General features: G+C 33.3%; 1 protein-coding gene across 3 annotated transcripts in view; it reads left to right on the forward strand.

The window, feature by feature from the left end:
- Nucleotides 1-17,413, forward strand: part of LOC140437615 (phospholipid-transporting ATPase VD) — a 181,842-nt gene extending 164,429 nt beyond the window's left edge. For 2 of the 3 annotated variants that reach the window (XM_072527224.1, XM_072527225.1), the window contains exons 11-18: nt 902-1,174; nt 1,735-2,197; nt 3,023-3,266; nt 7,686-7,809; nt 8,193-8,455; nt 8,780-8,967; nt 9,597-9,737; nt 17,128-17,413. In XM_072527224.1, coding sequence (XP_072383325.1) covers nt 902-1,174; nt 1,735-2,197; nt 3,023-3,266; nt 7,686-7,809; nt 8,193-8,455; nt 8,780-8,967; nt 9,597-9,737; nt 17,128-17,179 — 1,748 coding nt within the window. In that variant the 3' untranslated portion in view covers nt 17,180-17,413. The remainder of the gene's footprint in view (nt 1-901; nt 1,175-1,734; nt 2,198-3,022; nt 3,267-7,685; nt 7,810-8,192; nt 8,456-8,779; nt 8,968-9,596; nt 9,738-17,127) is intronic. The other variant, XM_072527226.1, reaches the window with a different exon arrangement.
- Nucleotides 17,414-18,397: the final 984 nt, after the last annotated feature.

Here is an 18,397-nt window from a genome sequence, read left to right on the forward strand (position 1 = left end):
GTTGATGATTCCTGCTAGGATGAAATACGTATAAATGAATATACAGAGGAACTATACGTGAAATCAAACCTTAACTGTGTTTTCTTTTAATAACAGGTCCTTTAGGTGTTCCATTTGTTTGGTCTTTAGTGTGGATATTGTACCATTTATCTTAATTTTAAATTGTGTCTTGTTAAGAAAATTATGAATAAAATATAGCATGTTACCTTTGACAACCCAAGGACTCAGTGTGTTAAGAATGTCGTATCTCCAAGCAATGGCAAAGGCTTTTCTTTTATCGAAAAAGACAGCAAGACGTTCCTGTTCAATTACAAATGATTAATGTATTTCGGACTCTAGGTCAATTACATTATCTATGGTGGATCTGTTCCTGCAAAAGCCGCTTTATTCCTTGATTAATAATTAATTATATTACAACTATTACAAGTACTAATCACTTTAATAATTATTGCTTATAAAACAATTCGCACTGATACGTATTTTCGCTAATACTAATCTAATCTAAGGCTGTCTCGGCTGGTTTATCTAATGAAAATTAAATGTTCTCGAAATACCTATCAGGCAGAGATCGAATCAGCGAATATGCGAAAATCCGAAATTCTAGGCTTTTTTATCAGAGTTTTCGACGGAAAGGCTTCTCGATTTTCTCTAACGCACAGGGCCGCAATCAGGGGTCTCTGTTCCTGAATATCATTTTCGTATTTACAATGTGTCATTTTGTATTTAAAATTTTATGTAACTACTATATTATTCATACATATTAAAGATTGTAAAAGGCATGTTTTACAAAATTGAGCCAAATAAAAATAAAATAAACTAACTTGGCGTTTTTTTGACGTGGGTGTTACAATCTACAAATAATATATTTTACAGTTTTTTATTAATAATTTTTTATTTTTAGGTGCCGATTCTTCCATATTACCGCAATTAACTCCATTCGAGGATGATTCGGAACAGACAATGATAATCAACAAGACTCAACAACATATAAATAACTATTCGAGGGAAGGTCTTCGTATTCTAGTAATGGCAAAGAGGATTCTGGCTCAACATCAATATGATGAGTGGAACAGAAAGCATCAAGACTTAGAACTTAGTGTAGATAATTTAGAACGAAGGATAAGAGATAGCTTTAATAGTATCGAAACAAATTTAACATTACTAGGAGCTACAGGTACTTTTATTTTGTATATTTAAAGTTTGCTTCTACTTTTATTCGATTTTTTTCTCAGAATACTCGGTATTAATCTAATATTATAATACATATTACACATATTGAATAATTAAAAACAAACAAAATTATAATGGAAACATACAAATTGGCTTATAAAATCATTAAAAAAAATCGACAAAATGTAAGCTTATATTAAATCATTCTCAGTAGTTTCTCTCTAGCTTAAGTCGGATATTCTTTTATTCTTATTATTACCATATCCAGTACTTGTTTTTTTTTGTTTGTTAAGCAGGAGTCTAACGAGATTAAAACTGTTAGTTTCTTCTAAAATTTTTTTAGACATCACTTCTTTCTGGGTGTTAATTATGTGTTCGCGGTCTCTTTGTTGCTTCGACGTTGAGACAATGTGTAAGACTACAAGTTTGGTGTCGTTTGACTTTTAGATTTATTAATGCTTCTTATAACATATAATAATTACAATTATATCATAATAATTACAATATTACAGTATAATTACAATTATTACAATAAAAAATTAATGTGTAAATATTTTCTTGCAGGAATTGAAGATAGGCTGCAAGAAGGTGTTCCGGAAACCCTTTCGAACCTCATGGCAGCCGGTATCGTCATTTGGGTACTTACAGGCGATAAACCTGAAACCGCAATAAACATTGCCTACTCAGCAAAATTATTTTCCCCGCAAATGGAACTGCTTAAAATAATGGCACGATCCAAGGAAGCCGTTGAGAATACCATCCATGTGTATCTGGCCGATATAGAGCGTCAAGAAAGAGAAATGGGAGAACTACAATCTGATACTAAAGTAAGACCATCGACTAGCGCCAGCACGTCTCAGCCACCCATTAAACCTAAGAGTAGAGCTTTAGCTGTAGATGGAAAAACTTTGACTTTTATTTTAGATAAGAGAGCTAATTTAACCAAGCCTTTTTTAAAATTGACGACTTACTGCAATTCTGTGTTGTGTTGTAGAGCGACTCCACTTCAAAAAGCTTATATAGTTAGGTAAGTAAAATTTCAAGTATTTCAAATTGATTATTCGTTTCGCTTTACATTAAAAATGCAGTTACTTTCGGGAATTGAATAAAACGTTTTAGAATATTTTGGGCCTTTCAACAGCGAAAAATATGTATTCCTTTTACTAACAAAGAGTAGTAGATGTTTCGATGACATAACATCGTTATTATCTATGCATTGAGTTTTTTGCATAGACTCTTATGCATCTCCATAGACATATAATATAATGTAGACTGACTGCTGCAATAAAGTGGCGTTCCCCAAGTGTGACAGAGAAAACTGACGCAAAACAGTCCCTGCATCTCTGTCTAATGGGCCGGATTTATCGATCACGTGACCTTCTCATTAATCATGCAGGTCACGATAAACCTGGCAAATTAGAAAGAGATGTGGGTGTAATCTGTAACATTTCAAAGCAAACCTACTATAATGACATACCCTATTTCTCTAATTCAGAGGACATTAGATGGCTCTTGATAATTTTCATAAAGTATCTAAGAACGCTCGTCATATAGAAATAATTTGCAACTTTCTACTTTAAATAAAATTATGTGTAAAAAATATACGAGAAGGAATATTAACATCACGTCAAACCAGCCGTTCTATGAGCTATAGTGAAACACGTGTCATAGAATGGCTCGTGTATTATTTACGTCACTGTTTGTCAGTATGGTGGATACACATTAATTGCTTCATCTACTAAGAGATTTCCTCTATCATGTCAGACATATTATTGCCGCGTTTACCATTTACATTTGCCTAATTCAAACAAAAACAGATTCTTTTTAATAACGCCAGTATTTTGTGTTTCAGGGTAGTAAAAGAAGAGCTTAAGAAAAGAACGTTAGCGATAGGAGATGGAGCCAATGATGTGTCGATGATTCAAACAGCGGACGTTGGAATAGGTATATCCGGTCAAGAAGGAATGCAAGCCGTCATGGCTGCAGATTTTGCACTGTCTAGGTTTAAATATTTGGAAAATTTCTTGTTGGTACACGGCCATTGGAGCTATGATAGGCTTTCGAGAATGGTGTTGTACTTCTTTTATAAAAATGCTGTAAGTAAAAAATAGTTTTAATAATCGAATAATAGCTTTTTTCTAATTAGTTATATGCGTAGATAATAGTAAAAGATTATGATTATATCCCTGTGAACTAGTAAATCTGGAAACAAGTATACGAGGTTTGAATGGTCCATTATTTTCTCGATTGATAGACCAGATATAATCAAATGCGATTTGGTAAAAATAGTACCTTTTTGTTGTACACTAATAATGTTCATAAGCGACAGAAAGTTATGATGAAAAAAAAATGGATGTGTTTTTTAACGATCCTCGTATCTTATCATATCTTCTTCCGTCTTGTACCGAAGATTGGTGACTCTCATATGATGCGCTTCTTTGTTTTGTGCCGCATATATTAACAGTTTCCTGTATTTGTAACCATTCTCGTACGTTTCATCTTCTTCTTCCTCTTTATAAGCAATTCTGCTTGTTCATTGGCGGATTCATACCTCTATGGAAGGTTGTCACTCCATCTTTTGCGCGGTCGTCCGATACTTCTTAGGCCGACTGGTCACTTATCTCTTGCTATTTTGACGAAACGGGTCTCCTCCATTCTGCTTATGTGGTTATTCCATTCTTTTTTTTTCTATTTTGTGTCCATTCATTTATACACCGTACGTTACATTTTCTTCTAATGTCTTCACTTCTCTTTCGATCTCTTAGTGTATTTCCTGTAATTCTTCTCAGTACTCTCATCTCTGCCGTTTTCAGTAGCCTTTGCGTTGTGGCTGTGTCGGATCTTGTTTCTGAGGCACATGTCATTATTTTTCTTACACTGGCTTTATTTATAAATTCTTGACTTCATCTCAGTGTTAATGTGTCTGTTTCGCCATATAGCCTTATTAAGGCATCCTGCCAGTCTATTTGCTTTTTGTACTTGATCTCTCACTTCTTTGTCCAGGTCTCCATAGCTAGACAGTGTAATTCCCAGGTATTTTATAACCAATACTTGTTCAATACTGAGGCCATCAATTTCTATTTTACATCTGGTTGCTTGTTTGCTGACTACTATTGTTTTAGTTTTCTGAGATGAGATTGTCATATTAAATTCTTTTACTCTTATGTTAAATCTATGGACCAGTCTTTGCAGACTATCTTCATCTTGGGCCATCAATATTGCGTCGTCTGCGTAACAGAGTATTTTGATTTCTTTATTTCCCATTATGTATCCGCCTCCTTTGTTAACGGTTTTGATGATTTCATCCATGATCAAATTGAAGAGCATGGGGCTCAATGAATCCCCTTGTCTTATTCCGCTGCCTATTTCTATAGGTTCTGTAAGTTGTAAATCTATTCTGACTTCCATTTTGTTGTTTTGGTAGATGTTATCGATAGTTTTTATAATATTTAGGGGAGCTTCTTTATTATACAGAAGATGTATTACATCTTTGAGTCTTACTCTGTCAAACGCTTTCTTTGGGTCAATCAGACACAGAAATGCTGGTCTATTATACTCTAGTGATTTTTTAGTAATTTGATTTATAACGAATATTGCATCTGTACACGATCTTTCACTACGAAAACCCTGTTGTTCATCTGCTAAACTTATTCTCTGATTTATTAGCAATTGTACAATTTTAGTTGTAAGTTTTAGCTTAGTATTTAACATGTTTATACCTCTGTAGTTTTCTGGCTGTTTTTATCTCATTTTTTGAATAGTAGAATTAGTTCGCTCGTTTTCCATTCTTGCAGTATTTTATTGTGTTTTATAATTTTATTAATTAATGTTAATTGTTCTGTCATTGCTGCTCCACAATATTTCAGTAACTCGTTTGGTATCCCGTCTTTACCTGCTGCTTTTCTGTTCTTCAGGCTTTCAAGTATTTCCCGAACTCCCCATTTGTGGTAATTTCTGGTGTTTCCGGTTCTAGCGTCGTTTGTTCTTCCTCTGCATATAGCTTTTTTATTTAGTCAATCCACGTATCCTTTTTTTTTTATGTGTGTTGGTTCTATTAGTTCCTTTACTTCCGTTCTTTGACCTCTTATGAAGCGCCATATTTCCTTTTGTATACTGTAACAATCATATTCCATTTCTTTCGAAAAGCGTTCCCAGTGACCATTTTTTATTTTTCTTACAAGTGGATTTTTTCGTTTCATTGTTACGTTTCTGAGCCAGGATTTTTTCTTTATACCTAATCCTCGTCCCTCTTTAATCGCATCTTCTACTATAAGTTGTAAGTAGGCTGTATTTATTAGCCCGAAGTCCATGGCTTAGATATGAAATTTTCCTCACTTTATCAGTTGTAAAAAATCCGTTAACTTTGATGATTTGCCTCAATACCTCTGTGTTGGTCACTCTCTCCAAGTTACGTAGAGTTTAAGTCACATTACGTGGCGCGCCATGGGATGCTAACGCTTCCTTTGTGGTTACTTAAGAGTTTCCACATTTTTATGAATCGAGATCGTGCTATTTCAATTCGGATCTTATTATCCTAGACATATCCCAGTCGATATTTTAGATGTTCTTAGTAATCAACATACATTTTGATAAAATTCGTTGCTTGTAATATTATTTACTTTATTGAGCATAATCTGTAAATCGCTGATATTATGTGCTAGTATAACAGTGTCATCCGCATATCGAAGGTTACTTATTGGTATGCCATTAATCTGGACGCCTTCATTGTATTCTTCCAGGATCTCTATATATATTTGTTCCGCGTATATCCTCGAAAGAATGCAGCCCTGTCTAACTCACCTGGTAATGTTAATATTTTGACCCACGATGTTGACATACTTAAAATGAACTAGTTGATTCCAATACAGATTTTTAATAATTTGGATGCTCTTAGTATCAAGTCCTGAAAGATTTAATGGTTCTATAAGTTTGTCATGTTTGATGGTGTCGAATGCTTTCCCATAATCGATAAAACAGACGTGAATATCTGTTTGAGGATCTAGGTAATTCTGAGCCGTCAATAACATTGCAAAGAGAGTTTCTTGCGTTCCAAAATTTCTAATAACAAAGCCAAATTGCCAAATATGTCGCTCATTTCGCATGTTTAAATTTTGGAGTTAAAAATCATCAGGTTTTTTGTGATAGAAATTGTCTAATTAATAAATATAAGGTTGAATGCTCGAATAAATGAACTTTGATCAGATAAAAGGCATATATCGAGCACAGTTTAATTAAATCTTGCCCAAGTACTTTCGATCCCTAGATCATCTTCAGGGGCATCTGAAATAAGCCAAGAAACGTTTTTTTATAACCAAAGAAATTGATTAACTTCGATAAAAACTCGAAGTTTTACGGTTGAAAAAAGGTTTTTTTATATGATTAACGTTTATAGACTTACTTCGTCAATTGTGGCCTATCCGGCAAGAACGAGATGTCATAAACATATAATTGTACATTACACTACACTACAAATAGACAAACAAACACTTTAAAATAATTTAAGGAGGGCTACATTGCTTGAAGAAGTCGGAGACAGAATGGCTCCTGATCTAACGGAAATGTTGGGGTGACATGTGACAAATGACAACTTGGATGAGCAGTCACAATCATAGATAAAAAGATGCAGACCTTTTTATGCAAAGATGCATAAAAAGGTGCAGATCACATATCTATGATTGTGACTGCTCATCCAAGTTGTCATTTGTCACATGTCACCCCAACATTTCCGTTAGATCAGGAGCCATTCTGTCTCCGACTTCTTCAAGCAATGTAGCCCTCCTTAAATTATTTTAAAGTGTTTGTTTGTCTATTTGTAGTGTAGTGTAATGTACAATTATATGTTTATGACATCTCGTTCTTGCCGGATAGGCCACAATTGACGAAGTAAGTCTATAAACGTTAATCATATAAAAAAACCTTTTTTCAACCGTAAAACTTCGAGTTTTTATCGAAGTTAATCAATTTCTTTGGTTATAAAAAAACGTTTCTTGGCTTATTTCAGATGCCCCTGAAGATGATCTAGGGATCGAAAGTACTTGGGCAAGATTTAATTAAACTGTGCTCGATATATGCCTTTTATCTGATCAAAGTAAATTGTCTAATTGTTGGTAGAAATCTTCAACGTCTTTATGACTGCTCGCCAGTTGTGAGAGCATAAACCTGAATTGTATTTAAATCTAAAGGATCATCTTATTACAAAAATAATTTTGCCCTCCAAAATCATTTCAACTACAACCTACAGTTGTAGAAGAGATCGAAATAATTCACCTGATGAAGGTCTGTCGACGCAGAAACAATTATCGTGCTCTAAAAATAGACTTAGTGAAAAGTAGAACACTTTTAGTTTTTAGTGTTCTTAATTACTAACTATTTTTTCTTCGCAACGTTGCAGTAAAGTCAATTATGGTGATTTTGGTAGGGCTGGTTGTAAAAATGGCTTGTGCTATAATTTAATTTATTGATACTGTACACCGATATGTAGATTACGGTTTAATATACGGTTTAATTTTTTTTAGGCCTTTGTATTCCTGTGTTTCTGGTACCAAATGTACTGTGGATTTTCAGGTACAGTGATGATAGACCAAATGTATCTTATGTTATATAATTTATTATTTACTTCGCTACCTCCTTTAGCCATTGGTGAGTATGTTATTTATATTACCTATTAAATAATTTGATTTTTTTTTGAAATTTATTATAAGATTATTGAAATACCTAAAAGCTGTGACTTAAATTAATGAAATATCTAAAAGCCTTTTATCACATGAAGTGAAATAGATAGTAAATATGTAGCCACTTCAGGACACTTTGACATTTGCCCGTAGCTAAGCCGACACTGCACCCTTAGCAGAAGGTATCACTGAATTCATGCTGACATGTCGCTGACTTAGCATCATTTGATAAAGATATTCAGTTGATGTCTGTCAATGAACAAAAGTCAAAATACTCTGAAGTGGCTATATATACACTTTATTGATATGCATTACTTTTTACTCAACTAGTTCTAAATACCGAATTTTCAGGTGTGTATGATCAAGACGCCCCGCAAGAAATCCTTTTAAAGAATCCCTATTTATACAGAAGAGGGCGTTTAGGAAAAGTTTATAGATCGTTTTCGTTTTGGTTGACGATGTTGGATGCACTGTATCAGAGTACAATTATATTTTTTATATGTCAATACGCCTACAGCGATACCGACGTCGATGTGTTCGAATTCGGAACTACAGCGACCACGTGTTGTATGTTTGTGATGCTTTTACATGCTTCCATTGAAATGCGTTCCTGGGTAAGTTGTAGAAGTATATTAAGTTATTTATTATTAACAGATTGTCTTAATAAACTCATTTTCATTGAACAACAATCTAATCGACAACTCATTTTGATCTAAATGAATATGATGTTATAATTTCTTATGACAAAATTTGATAATATCGAGCCATCGAAAAAAAAAAAGATAATTATGGTTGGCTGTGAAATCACTGCCAAACGCAACATAAAATATTATAATCTAAAAAGGTTTTAGCCCTTTTTATAACTTTTTTGTACAAAGTTTAATTTATTGTATTGTATTGAACATATTTTTAGTAGAAATCATTTTTATTTTTTGTAGACACTTCTCCACATAGCGTCAATAGTTTTATCAATAGGAGCTTTCTATTTGTACTCAATAGTTTACGACACCTACTGCATAAACTGCTTTGGTTTACCGAGCACCTATTGGACAATTCAGATGGCCATGGTGAAGCCTAATTATTGGATGGCCACTTTATTGTCATGCGTAGTGGCGATATTACCAAGGTAAGACACGTTTTAATATTTTATCTCTTTTTAAAGGGTATTTTTTAAATGGCTTTGGGTTGTTTAATTCGATCAGCCACGATGAATTAAGGGTACCTTTTACTGTTTTGTAAAACCCATATTATATGTGTAAACATTAAATTAACCAGTGCTGCACCAGTCGACTACACATGAGATCTAAAGGAAAATAAGTCATACCTGGGAAGCATTTGGAAAATTATAAAGTACATATTGAAGTCTGATACATCCATATGTCTGAAAAGGAAAGTATTTTATCAATGTGTACTCTCTGCTCGAACCTAGAGTCTGGAAACACTCACTATAACAAAATATGTTGTATGCCATACATGTGAGGAAAGATTGACGATCGCATAAATTTGGATGGTCAACACAAAGGGTATAGGCAAGGAAAAATGCACAGTATCCGTTATACGAATATTCTGTCTGCTGATTTCTTACTCTGAATAAATCCCAGTTACAGATGAGTCAAGATTTTGACTCATCTTGAGATAATGCTCAAAAATTTTAATGTACTCCTCGTACTTTCATTACTTGCTTCTTGTGTTCAGTGTAATTAGTCACTATAACAACTATAACAATATATATTTAATGTTTTTCTTTCTTTTCAGAATCCTATATAGAATAAGTCAAACTGTGTTGGCACCAGATGACATAATCCAAGCGCTCATTTACGAAAAACGAGCTTCGAGAAGAGGTGAGACCTTTTTGGTATCTTGGTCGCGATCTACGTCTTCGTCCTCTATATACAGGTATCGAGCAGTGTGATTTATTTTAAAATTACCCGCACACTGCTTTAACTCTACACCGTATTGTGAAATATACGTAGGTGGCATATTTGAAAGCATGTATGGTTCTTTCTCCCTATCGTAGTATCGTACATTCGATAATGAATAACAGTTACATACACTTATTAATTTCGACATTTTTTTTTCGGAAGCCAGATATTTATACAGGGTGATTGATTAGTGTGAAAAAACTCAATAGATCAGCTATCATAATAGATAGCAATAAAAGTTTATTTTTGATGAAAATCGTTACAACTTCCACTCCCTGTATAATTAAAAAATGCACAATAACAGTGCTGCCACAGATTTTTATTGATTGTCAAAATATTCAAATTACTAATTTTCTTTGCATCGAATTTTTCTATGTAAAGTAGTCTTCCACTCCCTGTATAATTAAAAAATGCACAATAACAGTGCTGCCACAGATTTTTATTGATTGTCAAAATATTCAAATTGCTAATTTTCTTTGCATCGAATTTTTCTATGTAAAGTAGTTATTTTTCTCAGTAGTTTGAAATAGTAACACTTCGAAATACATTTCGTATTTTATCTTTCATCTCATCCCTTTTTGTTGGAGGTATTTTATGAAGCTACAATTAAGGAAACTGTACACCTGGAAATCTCCACAGGATTCTGTGGGAAGGATTGTAAGAAATCAGATTGATTACATGCTAGTAAATAAGAGGTATAGGAACAGCTGTACATCTGTTAAAACATACCCGGGGACAGACATATATTCTGATCATACCAGTTGTAGGTAATTTCAAAGTCAGAATAAAGAAGGTTACAAGTGAGTCGATGAAGAAGTATGATGTTAGAAAACTGAAAAATCCCAATGTTCGACTGAAGATGAGTGAAAACCTCAATAGAAAGGTGCTAAAATGTAGAAATGCAGGAACTATAAAGGAAAGTCTGACCATCATACAAGAAACAGTGAGAGAAATAAAAGAACAACACCTGAAAAAAGATACAGAGAAACGGAAATCGTGGATGACCGATGAAATAGTTGAACTTTCAGGACAACACCTGAAAAAAGATACAGAGAAACGGAAATCGTGGATGACCGATGAAATAGTTGAACTTATGGATCAGAGCAAAAAAAACAAAGACAGTCTCCAAGAATATAAGAGAATACATACCATCGTCAGAAAAAAGATAAGAGAAGCAAAAAACAAAACAATATCAAGAAATAGAGGAGTAAAAGTCGATATGATAACTTCAATGTCCATCGAAAGGTGAAGGAAATTGCTGGAAAGTTCAGAAAACGCAACAAGGGGAAAATAACAGATGATAAAAAGGCAATTTTACCATAACTAAAGAAGATAAAAAGAAAGTATGGGAAGAATACTTGTGAGAAACTTTTCCACGACCTTAGAACAATACAAGAAACCACCATTGAAGAAAATTCAGGTCCCGAAATCCTACCAGAAGAAATAACGGCAGCCGTCAGACAAATGGATGGAAAGGCACTGGGACTTATACCGGGAAATATTTAATGAAATATACAAGGTAGAAAAAATACCAGTTGAGTGGCTCAAATCGGAGTTCGTAAGATTGCCCAAAAAACCAGGAGCAAAAGTTTGTGAAGACTATAGGACCATAAGCCTAATGAGCCATCTGCTGAAGCTGTTTTTAAAAGTCATCCACAAAAGAATTTACAGGAAATGCGAGGAACAAATTGCGCCCAATTATTTTGGATTTGTTAACGCCGTTGGTACGAGGGAAGCTTTATTTAGTGTGCAGGTATTGTTTCAGAAATGTAGAGATGTCAGCTGTAATGTTTTTGCATGTCTGATTGACTACAGAAAGGCTTTCGATAGAGTCGATCATAAACAAATGATGGAAGTGCTGAAAAGGACAGGGATTGACATAAAAGACCTAAAAATAAAAGCTAACCTGTATTGGAATCAATCAGCGGTGCTCCGAATACATGGAGAATACAGATCACGTCAAAATCTTAAGGGTAGTGAAACAGGAGTGCATAATTTCACCACTGATATTCAATCTGTACTCGGAGCACATTTTTAAAGGGGCTCTAAAAGATATTGATGAAGGCATCTCAATAAATGAAGTCAAGCTCAATAACCTGCGGTATGTAGATAATACAATAGTGTTTTCCAATACCATAGAAGGGTTGCAAAACTTAATAAACAAAATAACGGAAACAAGTAGAACATATGGACTGGATATAACTGGAGCAAATCTGTATGTGAACCAAGTAAGAATTGAATGTGTCTCACAGTACAACTACTTGGGAACTATAATCAATGAGTGTTCGATTGAACTTTTTAGGCGCGCTGCTAACAAAGTCGCAGTGGCCATGATGATTTCCAATCTCCGCTAGGAGTGGCACGAGAAGAAGAAGAATCAATGAGTCGTGAGACAATACCCAAGAGATTAAATGCCGCATCGAAAAGGCAAAAAGTGCATTCTTGACTATAAGCTCTGTTTTCAAGAGTCATGACCTTACCCTAGAAACCAAAATAAAGCTCCTTAAATGTTAACGTGTACTCAGTGCTTTTGTACAGCGTAGAAACGTGGACATTGGAGGCGGAAACTATCAAAACTTCAGGATTTTGAGCTATGGTTCAAACACAACTGCGGATTTGGTCAACATCGTGAAGGGCCGTAAGCTGCAGTACTTGGGACATATAATGAGAAATCAAGGCAGATACGAGCTACTTTAATGCATTTTGCGAGGTAGAATTGAAGGAAAAAGGGCTCCAGGACGAAGAAGAATATCCTGGCTTGCTAACCTGAGAGCATGTTATAGAAAGACCTCAACACAACTTATACACAATCAATTTTGGTGAACTGTCAGTTTTAAACAATTCAGTTATGGCTTACTTAAAATTTGTAAAAATTTACACACCTAATTATTAGTTTGCTTTGAAAAATGAAAATATAACTCAAAACTAATAAATTTAGACATAGGGAATAAAAATTGAAGTATGATAATGCTACTTTTCGATAGTGACATAAAATACAGGGTGTTCTATTTGGAATTAATGAGAACATAATGTGCGTGCGTTACTCACCCTGTATTCAATATAAAGAAAATTAGTAAAAATCATGTTTAAAAATTTTGACAATCATTAAAAAAATATGGCGGATATAGATCATTGTTTTTGTGCTTCGTTTTAATTATAAAGGGAGTTGAACTTTTTACGATTTTCATAGAAAATTGATTATAACTATAAATACGCTGTATAACATAACAAAACTTGATATTGTTGTAATGGGAAAGTAAAGAAGATTTTGGATATAAAATAAAATACAGTCATTAAAAAAAGTTGGTCTGCCACTATATTATCGAACATCCTGTAACATTTTAACTAACTTTGTAATGTGAACCTCAAAGTTGCCTACAAGTTTTGTTATTAATTATTATTGCTATCTATTATTATAGGTGATCTACTGAGCTTTACCTCAATAATCAATCACCATGCATATGTTATTTTATATTTATAGACTGTGAGAAGGTGCTCGATAATTCAAACGTTACAAATTCAAATAATAAATAAATTGTACATGTGAGTCAATTCCTAAAATGGTTAATAGAAAGAAGAGACTGACAATATATTTAAGAGTAACTTGGATTTTGTTACTTAACAGCCAATCTAAAAGTACACTGCTGTTTTAAGCTGTACCACACAACCAAAAAATATATTTATTATAAATTATGTCAATCTGTCAAACGTCACATTTTGCATGTGACGTTTTAAAGAGACTAGAGAGTAAAATTGGCGTAGCCCAGAGGATTGCAGTGGAGGTTATATTTAATGCCAATATAAGAGTAAGAGTACTCTGTTACGCAGACAACGTAATATTGATAGCCCAAGATGAAGATAGTCTGCAAAGACCGGTCCACGGTTTATTTAAGATAAGAGCAAAAGAATTTAATATAACAATCTCACCTCAGAAAACTAAATCAATAGTAGTCAGCAAAGAACCAACCAGATGTAAAATAGAAATTGATGGCATCAGTATTGAACAAGTAATAGAAATAAAATACCTGGGAATTACACTGTCTAGCTGTGGAGACCTGGACAAAGAAGTGAGAGATCAAGTACAAAAAGCCAATAGACTGGCAGGATGCCTTAATAACACTATATGGCGAAACATACACAATAAAACAGATGAAATCAAGAATTTATAAAGCCAGTGTAAGACCAATGATGACATATGCCTCAGAAACAAGACCCGACACAGCCAAAACGCAAAGGCTACTGGAAACGGCAGAGATGAGAGTACTGAGAAGAATTACAGGAAATACGCTGAGAGATCGAAAGAGAAGTGAAGACATTAGAAGAAAATGTAACGTACAGTTTATAAATGAATGGACATAAAATAGAAAAAAAAATAATGGAATAACCACATAAACAGAATGGAGGAGATCCGTGTCGTCAAAATAGCAAGAGATACGTCACCAATCGACAGAAGAAGTATCGGACGACTGCGCAAAAGATGGAGTGACAACCTTCCATAGAGTATTAATCCGCCAATGAACCAACAGAATTGCTTATAAAGAGGAAGAAGAAGAAGAAGATAAGAGTAAGATACTGGAATAACAGGGGAGAGTATAAGGACGGAGCCTGACTGTTGTAATAGTGAAGTAGATGCGATAAAGAGCCGATAAAGGAGTGAGCAGACATTTCACACTATAATTGGCATGGGCCAGATATCTTTTGAAAATTGTTCTTCCCTGTAATAAACAAAAGTTATTGCAGCTGGCTTCGCTATACCTCTATTCTTTCTCGTAAAACTCTTATGGCAAGTAATGATTACACACCACTGCAATTTACCAACTAATTACAAATGATAAAATCCAGTTTTTACCATAGATTAACGGCGAAAGTTTGCTAAAAATTATTTACCTTAAAAAACCGTACATGTTTTTAATTATAAACTGGGGCTTTTCACTGCTAGTACAAAGTAAATAGTTTATATTTTTTCAAATATTTAAAAATATACTCCTTTTTAATCTTTTTGTTTCCGATTTAATAAGTATATAGATAAACATTTCAAAATATATACTGCAACAATTGTAGTTTTTGACATTAGTTCTGGTTACGTATTATCATATTCACACCATTTTCATCGCTTTTCATATCCTTAGTAAATTTTGTATCATTGTTGTGCATTTTTCCATCAAACTTCTCTTTTATCAAACCATTTGTTTTTTTTTAAACTGGTCCATCTACATTGACCAGTTTTCATTAAGAGTGTTGTTGCTTTCTGCACATTCGATGGCCTTTATTAACATATGAGGATATCATAAAGTATACAGTGTGGAAACCACTTACTTTAGAAAATAATAAAAAACGTTGAGATACCTTAACTTTTAAATTTAAATGTGCGCTTTTTAAACATAAATTGTACAGGCTGATCCACGCATAGTCCATAATCTGTATTTTAAATGAAACACCCTGTATATTTTTATGTTTTAAAAGCTCATTAACAACCTGATCTCAACAAACTATATCATGTAGGGTATTATGAATAATACAAGGTGAAATTTTGAAATTAAGTATAATTTCTTCAATAAAATTAAATTCATAGAATACCCGAGGTAATTGATTGGATTACATTAAAATAAATGTTCAAAATGTTCTCCACCTTGTTGTTGGCAATAACACAGTCTCCTATAAAACTCGTCCCGAACTTTGTTTAAAGTTTGAGGTGAAATATTCCGTATTTATGTCGTTATCCTTTCTTTGAGGTCTTCAATGCTAGTTGGTTGTGTTGTATATACTTTGTTTTTGAGATAATCCCACAGAAAAAAATCCAAAGGCGTAAGATCTGCCGACCTAGCTGGCCACTCAATAGTACCCCTTAGTCCAATCCATTTAGTGAAGAAGATTTCATTCAAGTAATTTCTCACCATTAAAGCATAATGGTGTGTTGCACCGTCCTGCTGACCAATATGTACAGCTTTGTCGGTTTACCTCTCCGTTTAATGTAAATTTTGATTCATCAGAAAAAAGAATTGTGCCAAGAGCTATTTCATATGTGTTAATTTTATCCATCATTCTTTCGCAGAAATCCATTCTACGATCTGGATCGTCTTCTGTTAGCTCCTACACAAAAGGCAATTTATATGGATGAAGTTTTTCTTTATGGAGACACCTTAGGACAGTTGTGTGACTCATTATTTTGACGTGTTGACGTTGGATTCTCTGCGACACAAAATATACACTTTCACCTCATCTTCAATGAAGTTCGGTTTTCTTTTTAATGGTTTGACATGTCCAAGTTTTCTGAATTGTGCATAAATTTTCGACACAGTACCTTGTGCAATATTAGGCAACTGAGGATAACTCTCATTAAATAAGTTTGCTACTTCAATTTGACTTCTACAATTCTCCCCGTAACCGATCATCATTAAAATCTCAATTCGGTGGGTCTCAGTTAAATATTTCATTTTTATTTCTGCAAGAAATCAGCTTTTAATTAGGAATTTATTATTATAATGTAAAATGTCAACACACCAACAACTGATTGATAACAATCCGCATTATTTACCGATTTAGTTAAATTAGCAGACTATCTAGACAGTTTTTACCTATTCATGACAAAAAATGTTAACATGGTTACTAAACAGAAATTTTCCCCAATATACTGACACTTAGAGTAAAAGTGCATTGTCTGTATTTAGCTAATTTAAAATAATACCATAACACGTGATGTTGGTTTCTTTTGACTGTGGACTTAATCCATTAGCCGATAACACGTGATAAATTCTTAATTTCAAAATTTGACCTTGTATTATTCATTATAGACCCTACATGATACAGTTCGTTGAAATCAGGTTGTTAAGAATCTTTTAAAAACATAAAAACATACAGGATGTTTCATTAAAAATATGGATTATGGATTATGCCAGACTTGCGTGGATCAGCCTGTACATTTAAATTTATGTTTAAAAAGCGCACGTTTAAATTTAAAAGTTAACGTGTCCCAGAGTTCTTTATTATTTTCTATAATAAGGACACAAACAATTTTATTCCGTAGGTGGTTTCCACACTGTATATACCTTCAGTCTAGCACAACGCTGGCTCCTACCCTTCGACTTTAACTTTAGATGCATACGAAATACAAAAGAAACAAGTGGACTGTATTTGAAATAAAAGAAGAAAATCGTAAACTTTATTCTTGGAGGAATGTATTATATAATTCTTACTCATAATTAATGCACTTGTATGTCTTTTGTAAATAATACTCCCCAAAAATTTTATTTTGATATTGCTGGGACCATTTATTGTTGACCTATGAAGGATTTTTAAAAAGAATAATTAAAACGAAGTATTAAGGATTAAATTTTTTTATTTTAATGTCGTTTTTCTGCTTGTAGAGCCAACAATCCAAGGAATCCGCATAACAACCCATTGACGACTGTCGGATAAAGAAGCATTGTTCACTAAGTGACCCTTACAAATTAAATGTTTGCATATTGATGGCTGTGATTGATACATTTAAGGGACCAACTAAGTTATTTATTTTTGTATTAACTTACTACCTACATGTTACGTTTACTGATTAGTTGCAACAAAATATATTTGTGCCATTTTTGTTTTTTAATAATTTTATCTATTGAGTTACACTACTGAGAGTATTTATTAAAAAACTATTTTACTTATTATTGTGTTTTATTGATTGTTGGCAGAATTCTGTCAAGAAAACAATTTTATTTTAATACTACAAACTTCCTATTACACACTTCCTAAAAGACGTCTGTGTATTTGGAGATCTTGAGCTGACAATAACAACATTATCAAAAAACAAATGTATTTCATTTTTAGAGCGTAGGCGCCAAATTTCGGGCCAATGCTTTTTAAATGCATTCATTTTTTTCGAATCCTGATAAAACTAATCAGTATTTTTGAAAAATTTAAACGCAGAATAAATATTACTGAGGGCCGAAAGTCCCTGAAAACTTCTATAATGTTTATTTTAATAAGTTACAGGGGTGAAAAAGAAGAGAAAATTTAGTGTGATTTTTAATTTCAAAGATCTCATTCAAAAAAACTTTTTGTTTATTCTAAGGGACTTTCGACCCCCGGTAATAATGTAATCACTCATTCTACGTTTAAATTTTTCCAAAATATTTGTTAGTTTTCTCAGGATTCGACAAAAATTAATGCATTTAAAAAGCATTGGCCCGAAATTTTGCGCCTACGCTCTTAATAAAGGAACAATATTAGAATACATTCCAGTGAGTAAAGGTATATCCCGGAGCGGATGCACCTTCGGATGCACCCCTTATTGCTAGATTTCAACTCGAACTAAAAAATATATAAAACCCAAAAGAAGGAAAGCATTAATGTTGGAAGTTGAAATAAAATAAATACTATAAAAAAATATTAACACAAACCTAAATTTAATACAATGTGAAGATATGAATGAAACATTTAAAAAGAAAATAAAATAACTGGATTTTTTTGGAAAGTTCAATCTTAGACTGCTTCATACAAATAATCTTAACTAAAGGAAAAAAGGAGGAGTGAATAACAAATGAAACTCTGGATCTCATTCAACAGAGAAGAAGCTGCTAAATTAAGGATGAAATCCAGTACAAATAGTAACAAAATATCATCAAATGCAAAATAAGAATGGCAAATAAT

Source organism: Diabrotica undecimpunctata, chromosome 3 (genome assembly GCF_040954645.1).
Source record: "Diabrotica undecimpunctata isolate CICGRU chromosome 3, icDiaUnde3, whole genome shotgun sequence".
Lineage (NCBI taxonomy): Eukaryota > Metazoa > Arthropoda > Insecta > Coleoptera > Chrysomelidae > Diabrotica > Diabrotica undecimpunctata.